The sequence below is a fragment of the Cajanus cajan genome, chromosome 3 (assembly GCF_000230855.2).
Source record: "Cajanus cajan strain Asha chromosome 3, NIPB_CcT2T_4, whole genome shotgun sequence".
Taxonomy (NCBI): Eukaryota; Viridiplantae; Streptophyta; class Magnoliopsida; order Fabales; family Fabaceae; genus Cajanus; species Cajanus cajan.
This window is the reverse complement of record NC_138519.1, coordinates 17,956,395-17,969,324: the sequence shown is the minus strand read 5'-3', so window position 1 is coordinate 17,969,324 and position 12,930 is coordinate 17,956,395. Positions and strand designations below refer to the sequence as shown.

Genomic DNA, 12,930 nt, shown 5'->3' with positions numbered 1-12,930 from the left:
CTTTTTAGTTAAAATGCAAATTAATATTGTCTTTTTATAATTTCATAAGTATTTTTAAATTAAAAGTTTTTTTCTAATTCATATTTTAATTTCTTATACTTCAAAATGACAACTTATTATTTAAATTGATTCATTTCTTATGTTTTAATTTTTAATCTTTTGATGAAAAAAATATTTTAGTTTCATAATTTTTTAATTATTTTTTTAGCAAAATATTTTTTATTTATACATAATTCTTAAATATAATAATTGTGCAATAAAATTTTCTGTTTTGAGAGGGATACGTAATCCCTCACAAATTTTGACAGAATACAATTTTTAAAAATTTTCCGTCACAGAATCCGTCACAAATTGTGAGAGATTCAAAATCCGTCACAAAATCCTAATTTTTTATTTTTACGAATTTTTAAATAAAAAATAATTAAATTATTCCAGATTTATTAATTATATAATATATATTATTTTCACCTTTTTTTTCTTTCTAATATACAAGTATTAATTATAAAGTGTATTATATAATATATATAATACACTTTATAATTAATTATATATATATATATATATATATATATATATTCACCTTTTGTTAATTATATAATATATATTAAATTATTCCATTTAAGTGTATTATAAAGTATGATGATAATACTTTTATATATTTATTGATAGACTTAATTGTACTTTTTATTAAATGATCAAGCACAATGAATTTTCTAGCGTCAACCATTATATATATATATATATATATAGTTATATATAATTATATATAATTTATAAATATACTTTTTGTGAGACACCCTTCCTTCCTTCCTTTCCCCAACTCTCTTTCACTCTCTATTCTCACTCACCTCTCTTTACACTCTCTTTTCCCGGTTTCCTTTTGTCTAATCTTAGCTGGCTGTGGTGATCTTAGGAGCTGAGTAGTGGTGTTGGGTTGCTAGCCGAGCTGTGTGGAATTCCTCCCAAGCCATTCTTCTTCTTCTCTCCATTTTCTTCATCCTGAAGCTTGGAATCTTCTACCGAGGTAAGGGAAGCTAGTTATTTTGGCTGTTTTCGACTTGGAATGAGCTTTAGATACTCCTATGTTGCTTGTTGTGGGCTGATTTCTGGCTGAGATGGATTAAAATTGAATTTTTGGGGTTTCGAAACTTTGAAGAAATTTCGGGGTTTTTGATGATTTGTGTTTGCATGTTGAAAATGAGCTGTTTTTATTGATATTTGATGAGAATGAGAACTTTTGGCTGGATTGCATGTGGTTTTGCTGTTAAGTTTTGCGGGATTCGGAAGATTTTCGAACTTGGGGAGAATTACTGATGAGTTCACGTTGGGCGCTGTTCTTCGTGCCGGGCGCGCGACCACCAGGAGACACCGTTTAGGCAAGCCGTCGGGCGCAAAGTTGTGTGCACCGGGCGAGCTTGCAAATGGGAGTCTCTGGTTGGCCCGCGCCGGGCGTGACTTGGGCTGCGCCGGGCACGATATCAATGGTGACACGTTTTGGGTATATTATGGTGCCGCGCTAGGCGCGCGTTTGGGCGCAATGCGAATTGCGCCGAGCGCGAGACCTTGGTAGGTCTCTTCCTTCCCCACGCTGGGCGCGGGTTAGGCCACGCTGAGCGCACGAGACTCCTTAGAGTCTCTGCCTGGAAGGCGCTGAGCGCAATTAGAATTGCGTCAGGCGCGTGAGAGCCCTGAACTCTCAGGTTGAGTCTCGCCGGGCGCGAGTACTCTTGCGCTGGGCGTGATGGCCCCTGGTGCTCTCGGGTTGAGCTGCGCTGGGCGCGACCTCGAGTGCACCGGGCGTGAAAGGAGATATTGAAATATATGATGTTGGCTGTTGAATTGTGCTGAGATTGTTAATCAATGTTATTATATGCTGAACTAAGTTGTATTTGATGAATATGCTGTGATGACTAGGTCACTACAAGAAAAAAGATTATTATCTACGGAATATTATCTACGGAATTTTTTCCGTAGATAATGCTTAGTTATCTACGGAAAATTATCTACGGAATTTTTTCCGTAGATAATTTTTAGTTATCTACGGAATATTACCTACGGAATTATTTCCGTAGGTAATATTTAGTTATCTACGGAAATTTCCGTAGATAACTTATCTACGGATTTTTCCGTAGATAATTTATCTACGAAAATTTCCGTAGAAAACTTCACCCATAAATAAAATTCGTAGGTAAAACATTTTATTTGAAATCAATTAACATATTTTATTATCGTTTCATTTTAATTTATTGTAAAATAATTAAAATATTTAATTTAGCATCATTAAAAAAATAATCATTATAAGATTTATTTTTTTAAAAAATTTAATTATTTATTATAATACTTTTAGTCACCGTATCGACCAAAAAATATATTTTTGATTAAAATATATTTTAAAATCTAGTTAATTCATTATAGTATTTTAAATAAATATTTTTAAAATTGTTATTAGATAAGTTATCTACGGAAAAATCCGTAGGTAAGTTATCTACGGAAATTTCCGTAGATAAGTTATCTACGGAAATTTCCGTAGATAACTTATCTACGGAAAAATCCGTAGATAACTTATCTACGGAAAAATCCGTAGATAACTTATCTATGGATTTTTCCGTAGCTAACTTATCTACGGATTTTTCCGTAGATAATTTAGTAAATAAATTTCGTAGATATAATATTTTATTTGAAATATCAATTAACATATTTTATTATCGTTTCATTTTAATTTATTGTAAAATAATTAAAATATTTACTTTAGCATCATTAAAAAAATAATCATTATAAGATTAAATTTTTTTTTAAATTTAATTATTTATTATAATACTTTTAGTCACCGTATTGACCAAAAAATATATTTTTGATTAAAATATATTTTAAAATTTAGTTAATTCATTATAGTATTTTAAAATAAATATTTTTAAATTGTTATTAGATAAGTTATCTACGAAAAAATCCGTAGGTAACTTATCTACGGAAATTTCCGTAGATAAGTTATCTACGGAAATTTCCGTAGATAACTTATCTATGGAAAAATCCGTAGATAACTTATCTACGAATTTTTCCGTAGATAACTTATCTACGGATTTTTCCGTAGATAATTTAGTAAATAAATTTCGTAGATATAATATTTTATTTGAAATATCAATTAACATATTTTATTATCGTTTCATTTTAATTTATTGTAAAATAATTAAAATATTTACTTTAGCATCATTAAAAAAATAATCATTATAAGATTTAATTTTTTTTTCAATTGAATTATTTATTATAATACTTTTAGTCACCGTATCGACCAAAAAATATATTTTTCATTAAAATATATTTTAAAATTTAGTTAATTCATTATAGTATTTTAAAATAAATATTTTTAATATTGTTATTAGATAAGTTATCTACGGAAAAATCCGTAGGTAACTTATCTACGGAAATTTCCATAGATAAGTTATCTACGGAAATTTCCGTAGATAAGTTATCTACGGAAATATCCGTAGATAATTTATCTACGGAAATTTCCGTAGATAATTTATCTACGGAAAAATCCGTAGATAACTTATCTACGGATTTTTCCATAGATAATTTAGTAAATAAATTTCGTAGATATAATATTTTATTTGAAATATCAATTAACATATTTTATTATCGTTTCATTTTAATTTATTGTAAAATAATTAAAATATTTAATTTAGCATCATTAAAAAAATAATCATTATAAGATTTAATTTTTTTTAAATTTAATTATTTATTATAATACTTTTAGTCATCGTATCGACCAAAAAATATATTTTTCATTAAAATATATTTTAAAATTTAGTTAATTCATTATAATATTTTAAAATAAATATTTTTAAAATTGTTATTAGATAAGTTATCTACGAAAAAATCCGTAGGTAACTTATCTACGGATTTTTCCGTAGATAAGTTATCTATGGAAATTTCCGTAGATAACTTATTTACGGAAATTTTCGTTTTCGTAGATAACTTATCTACGGATTTTTCCGTAGATAATTTAGTAAATAAATTTCGTAAGTAAAACATTTTATTTAAAATATCAATTAACATATTTTATTATCATTTCATTTTAATTTATTGTAAAATAATTAAAATATTTAATTTAGCATCATTAAAAAAATAATCATTATATGATTTAATTTTTTTAAAATTTAATTATTTATTATAATACTTTTAGTCACCGTATAGACCAAAAAATATATTTTTGATTAAAATATATTTTAAAATTTAGTTAATTCATTATAATATTTTAAAATAAATATTATTAAAATTGTCATTAGATAAGTTATTTACAGAAATTTCTGTAGATAAGTTATCAATTGAAATTTCCATAAATAATTTATCTATGGATTTTTCTATAGATAAATTATCTACGGAAATATCCGTAGGTAACTTATCTACGGATTATTCCGTAGATAAGTTATCTACGGAAATTTCCGTAGATAAGTTATCTATGGAAATTTCCGTAGATAACTTCACCCGTAAATAAATTTCTTAGGTTACATATTTGAAACATCAATTAACATAATTTATTATCTTTTCATTTTAATTTATTGTAAAATAATTAGAATATTTAATTTAGCATCATTAAAAAAATAATCATTATAAGATTTAATTTTTTTAATTTTATTAATTATCATAATACTTTTAGTTATCGTATTGACCAAAAAATATATTTTAGATTAAAATATATTTTAAAATTATTTATGATTAAAATATATTTTAAAATTTTCTTTAATTCATTATAATATTTTAAAATAAATATTATTAAAAATTGTCATCTTAAATTTTTTATTTTTATAAATTAATTGATGATAAAAAAAATAACATACTAATATATGGTTTTAAATTTGATATGAAAATATTAGGATATAATTAGATAAGATTTTAAATTCGTATTTTATTAATGATTGAAAATTTAAGATTATAATTTTAAAATATATAAATTATTATTTAAACTTTTAAATTTATAATCATTAATTTAAATTGTTTCATAATATTAATTTTAAATTGAAATAAGTAGATTGTTAATTATACAAGTATGTATATTTATAAGTAAATATTAATTAAATATAATATAATTATTATTATTATTGGTAATATAATTATTATATATATTTTTATATTTTTATAGCGGTCAGAACATACCAAAATGAGAGGGATCCAAAAATAGTATAAGTATGAGATTGTACTTAAATGAATTAATTTGTACTACTTATACTGATAACATGCATTAGCTCTTCTGTAGCCTATCTCATAAGAACTCCACGGTTAAGCGTGCTTGACCTGGAGTAGTATAGGGATGGGTGACCTTCTGGGAAGTTTCCCAGAAAATGTGCAATAAGAACAAAACATGTTGAAAAGTGAAGTGTAATGAAATAGCATCCTTGAGAGGCCAAATATGAGAGTTATTACATTAATAAATTTATTAAAATTAAATAAAAATTTCCTGAAATGAGTTATCTACGGAAAATTCCGTAGATAACATTATCTACGGAAAAATCCGTAGATAACATTATCTACGGAAAATTCCGTAGATAATGTTCCGTAGATAACGTTATCTACGGAAAATTCCGTAGATAACGTTATCTACGGAAAATTCCGTAGATAACGTTATCTACGACCATTTTATCTACGGATTTTTTTCCGTAGATAATCCGTAGATAATTGACATTTATCTACGGAATTTTATGTTTATCTACGGATTTTTCCGTAGATAATCTTGATTTTTCTTGTAGTGGGTGATAGTGCTGAGAAAATAATGTGAGGCTGTATTAGAGGTATATTGTTGAGCTGGAATCGATGAATTAAAATGTAAAACTTTATAGTATAGTGGAACTATAGAGGGTTGGGCCGAATCGTGAAAAAAATAAGTGTGTTGAATTGTTGTGCTGTGCTGTGCTATGATGTGTTGTGTTGTGCTGTGCTGAGTTGGGTGATATTATAGCCGCTAAGTCGGTGCTGTTATTAGCCACATATGTTATGCTGTTATAGCCGCTAAGTCGGTGCTGTTGTTGCCGCTTTGTGGTGCTGTTAGGGCCACTTAAGTGGTGCTGTTATTGCTGCTAAGCAGTGCTGATATTGCTGCATTGCGGTGCTGATATTGTTGAGTGGTATAAGCTGTAGCTGTTGTTTATCATATTGCCATATATTTATATGTTGATTTTTAATTACACTAGCTTACCCTTTGTTATTTCCATGATGTTTGGACTGCAATGATCATACTATGTATGGGAGCAGAGCAGGGATAGGTGACGGACTAGTGGTGAGTCTTCAGCGGACCGGCGGAGCTGATTTTCTTTTGTGTCTGTTTTGTTGTTGAGCTACTTGGGATAGTAGCATTGGATTGAAATTTTTGTACACTTTAACTTTGTTCAGATTGGACCATGTATATGTATATTCTAGACTCTATATGTATACAGTTGTTCTTTTCTGTGCGGCGTTTCTAGTGTGTTGTGCCATGTGTAGTGACCAGCCGGGTCGTTACACTTTAGTGGTATCAGAGCAGTTCGAGTCAGTGGAAATTCTTTGGGGCTGGTCCCTTTAGGCTTTTGTTGTGTTAGCTCTGTGTTGTGCTGTCTTGCTGTGATGTTTGCTGTGCTGAATTTGCTGTGATGATTTGTTATGCTGTTGATTGTTGTTTGGTTTAATTATTGTTTACTAAAGATGCTGTTACTTTTGTAGACAATGACTAGGACCAACGAGTAGATAGCCCGTGCCATAGAGATGATGGTTATAGCTATGCAACAACAAAATGCCTATTTTGCTAGGATGGAGGTTGAGAGAGCTGCAGCTGGTGCAGCAAGACCTACAGGGTCACAGGACAGTCGGGACCTTGCTGAGTTCCAGAAATGCCATCCCCCACAATTCACGGGAGATGCGGATCTAGAGGCTGCTGACCGCTGGATATGTGATTTGGAGAAGATCTTTGTTGTTCTGGGATGTTCTCCAGAGAAAAGGCTGGCACATGTTGTGTATATGCTGGTGGGAAACGCTGAACATTGGTGGAGAGGCACCTATCAGATGCTTGCTACTAGAGGAGTTACAGTTGATTGGGAGTGCTTCTAGACGGTATTTATGGGGAAGTACTTTCCAGAAAGCGTGAGGCATGCCAAGGAGGCAGAGTTTATGCGACTGCATCAGGGAGGGATGACAGTTTCTGAGTATGCGATGAAATTCGAGCACCTGGCTCGTTTTTATTCGCAAGGTATAGTTGAGGCCTGGAAATGCAGGAAATTTGCTGATGGGTTAAGATATGAGCTGAAGAAGGTGGTAACCGTGCTGCGAGGACTTCTGGGGGGCCATCTGGGTCCAAGAAGGGTGAGAGTCAGAGGAAGCCGTATGATAGGTCCCAACAACAGCAAGGGGGTTTTGTTATTCGATAATCTTCTAGTGCTGCTAGTGGGGGTAGACAGAGTGGAGGGCCACTCTGAGATGTTACAGGTGTGCTGGGCCCCATTTTGTCAGGGACTGTCCACACACGGAGAGCCGTTGTTTCATATGTCATCAGATGGGCCACGAGTCGGCCAACTGTCCTACTAGGAGCAGACCAGAGAGGAGCACTCACATGAGTGATGTGCAGAGGTCTGATACTTAGAGGAGTAGTGCACAGAGAGCTGATACTCAGAGGGGTGACAGACTTGCTACTACTGGTAGGGTATTTGCCTTGACGGGTGCTGAGGCTTCGACTTCTTCTGATCTTGTGAAGGGGAAGGGCAAAGCTGTTGGTAAGGATGTGATGATTCTCTTTGACTCTGGTGCTACGCATTCCTTTATATCTTATGCATGTGCTGCTATGTTGAGTGTGCCTGTGTGTGATTTGGGGTTGAGATTGCTTGTGTCGATGCCCGCTTCTGCTTCGGTAGTTGCTTCCGAGTTGTGTGTTGGTTGTCCGATTGTGGTGAATGAGAAGAGGTATAAGGTGAACTTGATCTGTTTACCTTTGGTGGACATTGACATAATCTTAGGGATGGATTGGTTGTTTGCCAATCACATTCTTATAGATTGTGCCAATAGGAGGTTGATTTTCCCTCGGGAGGAGGATGAGTTGTTGATCTCAGCTGGCCAAGCTGAGTCATTGCTGAGAGATGGAGTAGAATGTTGTCTTCTGCTTGCTGCTATGAGTGTGGAGACCGAGAGGGTCATAGCGGATATTGAGGTAGTGAGGGATTTTGCTGATGTTTTCCCGGATGAGGTGCCTAGGTTGCCTCCTGTTAGGGAGATGGAGTTTATCATTGACTTGGTTCCAAGTGCGGGACCAGTGTCGGTAGCTCCCTAGAGGATGGCTCCTGCTGAGCTAGTTGAGCTGAAGGGTCAGTTGGAGGACCTGTTGGAAAAGCAGTTGGTGCGGCCGAGTGTTTCGCCCTGGGGTGCTCCGGTGTTATTGGTAAGGAAAAAGGATGGAGGTAGTCGACTGTGTGTTGATTACCGGCAGCTGAACAAGTTGACCATTAAGAACAAATATCCACTTCCCCGGATAGATGACTTAATGGATCAACTGAGGGGAGCATCGGTGTTTTCCAAGATTAACTTGAGGTCAGGCTATCATCAGATTAGGGTGAAGGAGGGTGACGTACCGAAGACTGCTTTCAGGACTAGGTATGGTCACTATGAATATGTTGTGATGTCGTTCGGTGTGACCAACGCCCCCGCAGTGTTCATGGACTACATGAACAGGATCTTCCGGCCGTTCTTGGATAAGTTTGTTGTAGTGTTCATTGATGACATCTTGATTTATTCAAGGACCCGGGAAGAGCACGGTGAGCACTTGAGGATAGTGCTGGAGATTTTGAAGGCGAAGCAGCTGTATGCTAAGCTTTCAAAATGCGAGTTCTGGTTGGATGAGGTGAAGTTCTTGGGACATGTGATCTCAGCCGAGGGGATTGCTGTTGATCCGGCTAAGGTGGAGTCGGTGTTGCAGTGGGAACGTCCAAGGACTGTCACAGATATTAGGAGTTTTGTGGGTTTAGCGGGTTACTATCGAAGGTTCATTGAAGGATTCTCTAAGATAGTAGCGCCTCTAACCCAGCTGAGATGGAAGGAGCAGCCGTTCATCTGGACAGATGCCTGTGAGCAGAGTTTTGAGGAGTTAAAGCAGAGATTGACCACTTCTCCTGTGCTGGTGTTGTCGGATTCTGGTGAGCCTTTTGATGTGTACTGTGATGCTTCTCACCAGGGTCTGGGGTGTGTGTTGATGCAAAACAGGAGAGTGGTGGCGTATGCTTCAAGGAAACTGAAGAATCATGAAAAGAATTATCCTACTCATGACCTGGAGTTAGCAGCTGTGGTGTTTGCCTTGAAGATATGGAGGCATTACTTGTATGGCGCTCGGTTCAGCGTCTTCAGTGATCACAAGAGTCTGAAGTACTTGTTTGATCAGAAGGAGCTGAACATGAGGCAGAGGCGGTGGATGGAGTTTCTAAAGGATTATGATTTTCAGTTGATGTATCAACCGGGCAAGGCCAATGTGGTGGCAGATGCGCTAAGTAGGAAAACCATCCACATGTCAAGTATGATGATGAAGGAGCTGAAGCTGGTTGAGAAGTTCAGAGATTTGAATCTCTGTGTGGAGTTAGCTCAGGATCACATTAGTTGTGGGAGGATTACCATAACTAATGAGTTCTTGAGGCAGGTTGGACTTAAGCAGTTGTAAGACGTCGTGCTGGTGAAGCTTCTTGGATTGCTGGGTACTGAGAAGGCTGTAGGCTTTGAGCTGGGAGAAGATGGAATCTTGAGGTTTAATGGCAGAATTTGCCTACCTCAGGATGTTGAGCTGAAGAGAGTTGTGTTGGAGGAAGGTCACAAGAGCAGACTTAACATACACCCGGGTATGACTAAGATGTACCAAGACCTCAAAAAGACTTTCTGGTGGTCTGGTATGAAGAGGGAGATAGCTGAGTATGTGGCAGCCTATCTGACCTGTCAGAAGGCAAAGGTTGAGCATCAGAAGCCGAGTGGGTTGATGCAACAGATTGAGATTCCCGAGTGGAAATGGGATAACATTACTATGGATTTTATTGTGGGGTTGCCTAGGTCAGCTAGGAATAGTGATGCTATCTAGGTGATTGTTGACCGGTTGACCAAGTGTGCGCATTTCTTTCCTGTCAACATCAAGTGGTCCTTGGAGAAGCTGACGCAGTTGTATGTAAGGGAGATAGTACGGTTGCACGGGGTGCCTTCTAGTATTATCTCCGACCGAGATTCGAGGTTCACTTCCAGATTTTGGCGGAGTCTACATCATGCCCTAGGCACGAAGCTGAAGCTGAGTTCTGCTTATCATCCACAGACAGATGGTCAGTCAGAAAGGACAATCCATTCCTTGGAGGATCTACTGAGGGCCTGTGTGTTAGACCACTTGGGTAGCTGGGAGGAGGTCCTACTGCTGGTGGAGTTTACTTATAACAACAGTTTTCATGCTACCATTGGAATGGCACCGTATGAAGCCTTATATGGCAGGAGATGTAGGACTCTTCTACGCTGGTACCAGGATGGTGAGTCAGTGGTTGTAGGACCGGAGCTGATTCTACAGACCACTGAAAAGGTGAAGATGATACAGGAGAAGATGAAGACTGCTCAGAGTAGGCAGAAATCATATGCTGACAAAAGGCGTAAGCCTTTGGAGTTTGCCGAGGGGGAGCATGTGTTTCTGAAGGTGACTCCGACTTCTGGTGTGGGCAGAGCGCTGAAGGCAAGGAAGTTGACACCGAGGTTTGTGGGTCCCTATCAGATCATACAGCGTGTAGGTCCAGTTGCTTATTGGTTGGCTTTGCCACCGTCTCTTTCAAACCTACACGATGTATTTCATGTGTCTCAGCTGAGGAAGTATATTCATGACCCTAGTCATGTGGTGGAGTTGGACGATGTACGAGTGAGGGAAAACCTGACATATGAAAAGTTGCCAGTAGCCGTAGTGGATCATAAGCTGAAGGAGCTGAGGGGCAAGTCCATTGCCCTGGTGAAAGTCCTGTGGGATGCGGTTACCGGTGAGGCTACTTGGGAAGTGGAACAGCAGTGCCGGGAGCGATATCCGTTTCTTTTCCCAAGTAAGTCTATTTTCGGGGAAGAAAACTCCTGTTGTTGGGGAGGTTGTGAGTCCCCCTTCCTTCCTTCCTTTCCCCAACTCTCTTTCACTCTCTATTCTCACTCACCTCTCTTTACACTCTCCTTTCCCAGTTTCCTTTTCTCTGATCTTGGCTGGCTGTGGTGATCTTAGGAGCTGAGTAGTGGTGTTGGGTTGCTAGCCGAGCTGTGTGGAATTCCTCCCAAGCCATTCTTCTTCTTCTCTCAATTTTCATCATCCCGAAGCTCGGAATCTTCTACCGAGGTAAGGGAAGCTAGTTATTTTGGCTGTTTTCGACTTGGAATGAGCTTTAGATACTCCTATGTTGCTTGTTGTGGAATGATTTCTGGCTGAGATGGATTAAAATTGAATTTTTGGGGTTTCGGAACTTTGAAGAAATTTCAGGGTTTTTGATGATTTGTGTTTGCATGTTGAAAATGAGCTGTTTTTATTGATATTTGATGAGAATGGAAACTTTTGGCTGGATTGCATGTAGTTTTGCTGTTAAGCTTTGCAGGATTTGGAAGATTTTTGAACTTGGGGAGAGTTACTGATGAGTTCGCGCTGGGCGCTGTTCTTCGCGCCGGGCGTGCGACCACCAGGAGACTCCGTTTAGGCAAGCCGCCGGGCGCAAAGCTGTGTGCACCGAGCGAGCTTGCAAATGGGAGTCTCTGGTTGGCCCGCGCCGGGCGTGACTTGGGCTGCGCCGGGCGCGATATCAATGGTGACACGTTTTGGGTACTATGGTGCCGCGCTAGGCGCGCGTTTGGACTCGCTGGCCGCGGAGGCTCCTTGGGAGTCTTTGCCAAGAGAGCAATGGGCGCAATGCGAATTGCGCCGGGCGCGAGACCTTAGTAGGTCTCTGCCTTCCCCACGCTGGGCGCGGGTTAGGCCACGCTGAGCGCACGAGACTCCTTAGAGTCTTTGCCTGGCAGGCGCTAGGCACAATTAGAATTGCGTCAGGCGCGTGAGAGCCCTGAACTCTCGGGTTGAGTCTCGCCGGGCGCGAGATATCTTGCGCTGGGCGCGATGGCCCCTGGTGCTCTCGGGTTGAGCTGCACTAGGCGCGACCTCGAGTGCGCCGGGCGCGAAAGGAGATATTGAAATATATGATGTTGGCTGTTGAATTGTGCTGAGATTGTTAATCAATGTTATTATATGATGAACTAAGTTGTATTTGATGAATATGCTGTGATGACTAGGTGATAGTGTTGAGAAAATAATGTGAGGCTGTATTGGAGGTATATTGTTGAGCTGGAATCGATGAATTAAAATGTAAAATTTTATAGTATAGTGGAACTATAGAGGGTTGGGCCGAATCGTGAAAAAAATAAGTGTGTTGAATTGATGTGCTGTGTTGTGCTGTGTTGTGTTGTGTTGTGCTGTGCTGAGTTGGGTGATATTATAGTCGCTAAGTCGGTGCTGTTATTAGCCACATATGTGGTACTGTTATATCCGCTAAGTCGGTGCTGTTGTTGCCGCTTTACAGTGCTGTTAGGGCCACTTAAGTGGTGTTGCTATTGCTGCTAAGCAGTGCTGATATTGCCGCATTGCGGTGCTGATATTGTTGAGTGGTATAAGCTGTAGCTGTTGTTTATCATATTGCCATATATTTATATGTTGATTTTTAATTACACTAGCATACCCTTTGTTGTTTCCATGATGTTTGGACTGCAATGATCATACTGTGACACCCTTCTACCCCATAATAGATAAGTAACAACAATAAGAATAATTCAATAAATATAACATCAAGAAGGGTCCACATATTTTAATAAAAACTCATAGGTTCACAAGTCTTGAAATAAATAGAAATAATAATAATAATAATAATAAAGTTTTACTCTTAAAAGAAAATTATCAAGGTC

General features: G+C 37.2%; 2 protein-coding genes across 2 annotated transcripts; both read left to right on the top strand.

Annotated features, from left to right (window-relative positions):
• The first annotated feature begins 7,741 nt into the window (after window positions 1–7,741).
• On the top strand, window positions 7,742–8,281 carry LOC145956117 (uncharacterized). Its single transcript, XM_083071677.1, has 2 exons — window positions 7,742–7,917; window positions 8,020–8,281. The coding sequence occupies exons 1-2, from the start codon at window positions 7,742–7,744 to the stop codon at window positions 8,279–8,281; spliced, it is 438 nt and encodes a 145-aa protein (XP_082927803.1).
• Window positions 8,282–8,284: 3 nt separating this feature from the next.
• On the top strand, window positions 8,285–11,222 carry LOC145956116 (uncharacterized). Its single transcript, XM_083071676.1, has 5 exons — window positions 8,285–8,389; window positions 10,289–10,543; window positions 10,681–10,710; window positions 10,817–11,045; window positions 11,176–11,222. Exons 1-5 carry the CDS (start codon window positions 8,285–8,287, stop codon window positions 11,220–11,222), a joined length of 666 nt encoding a protein of 221 aa, XP_082927802.1.
• Window positions 11,223–12,930: the final 1,708 nt, after the last annotated feature.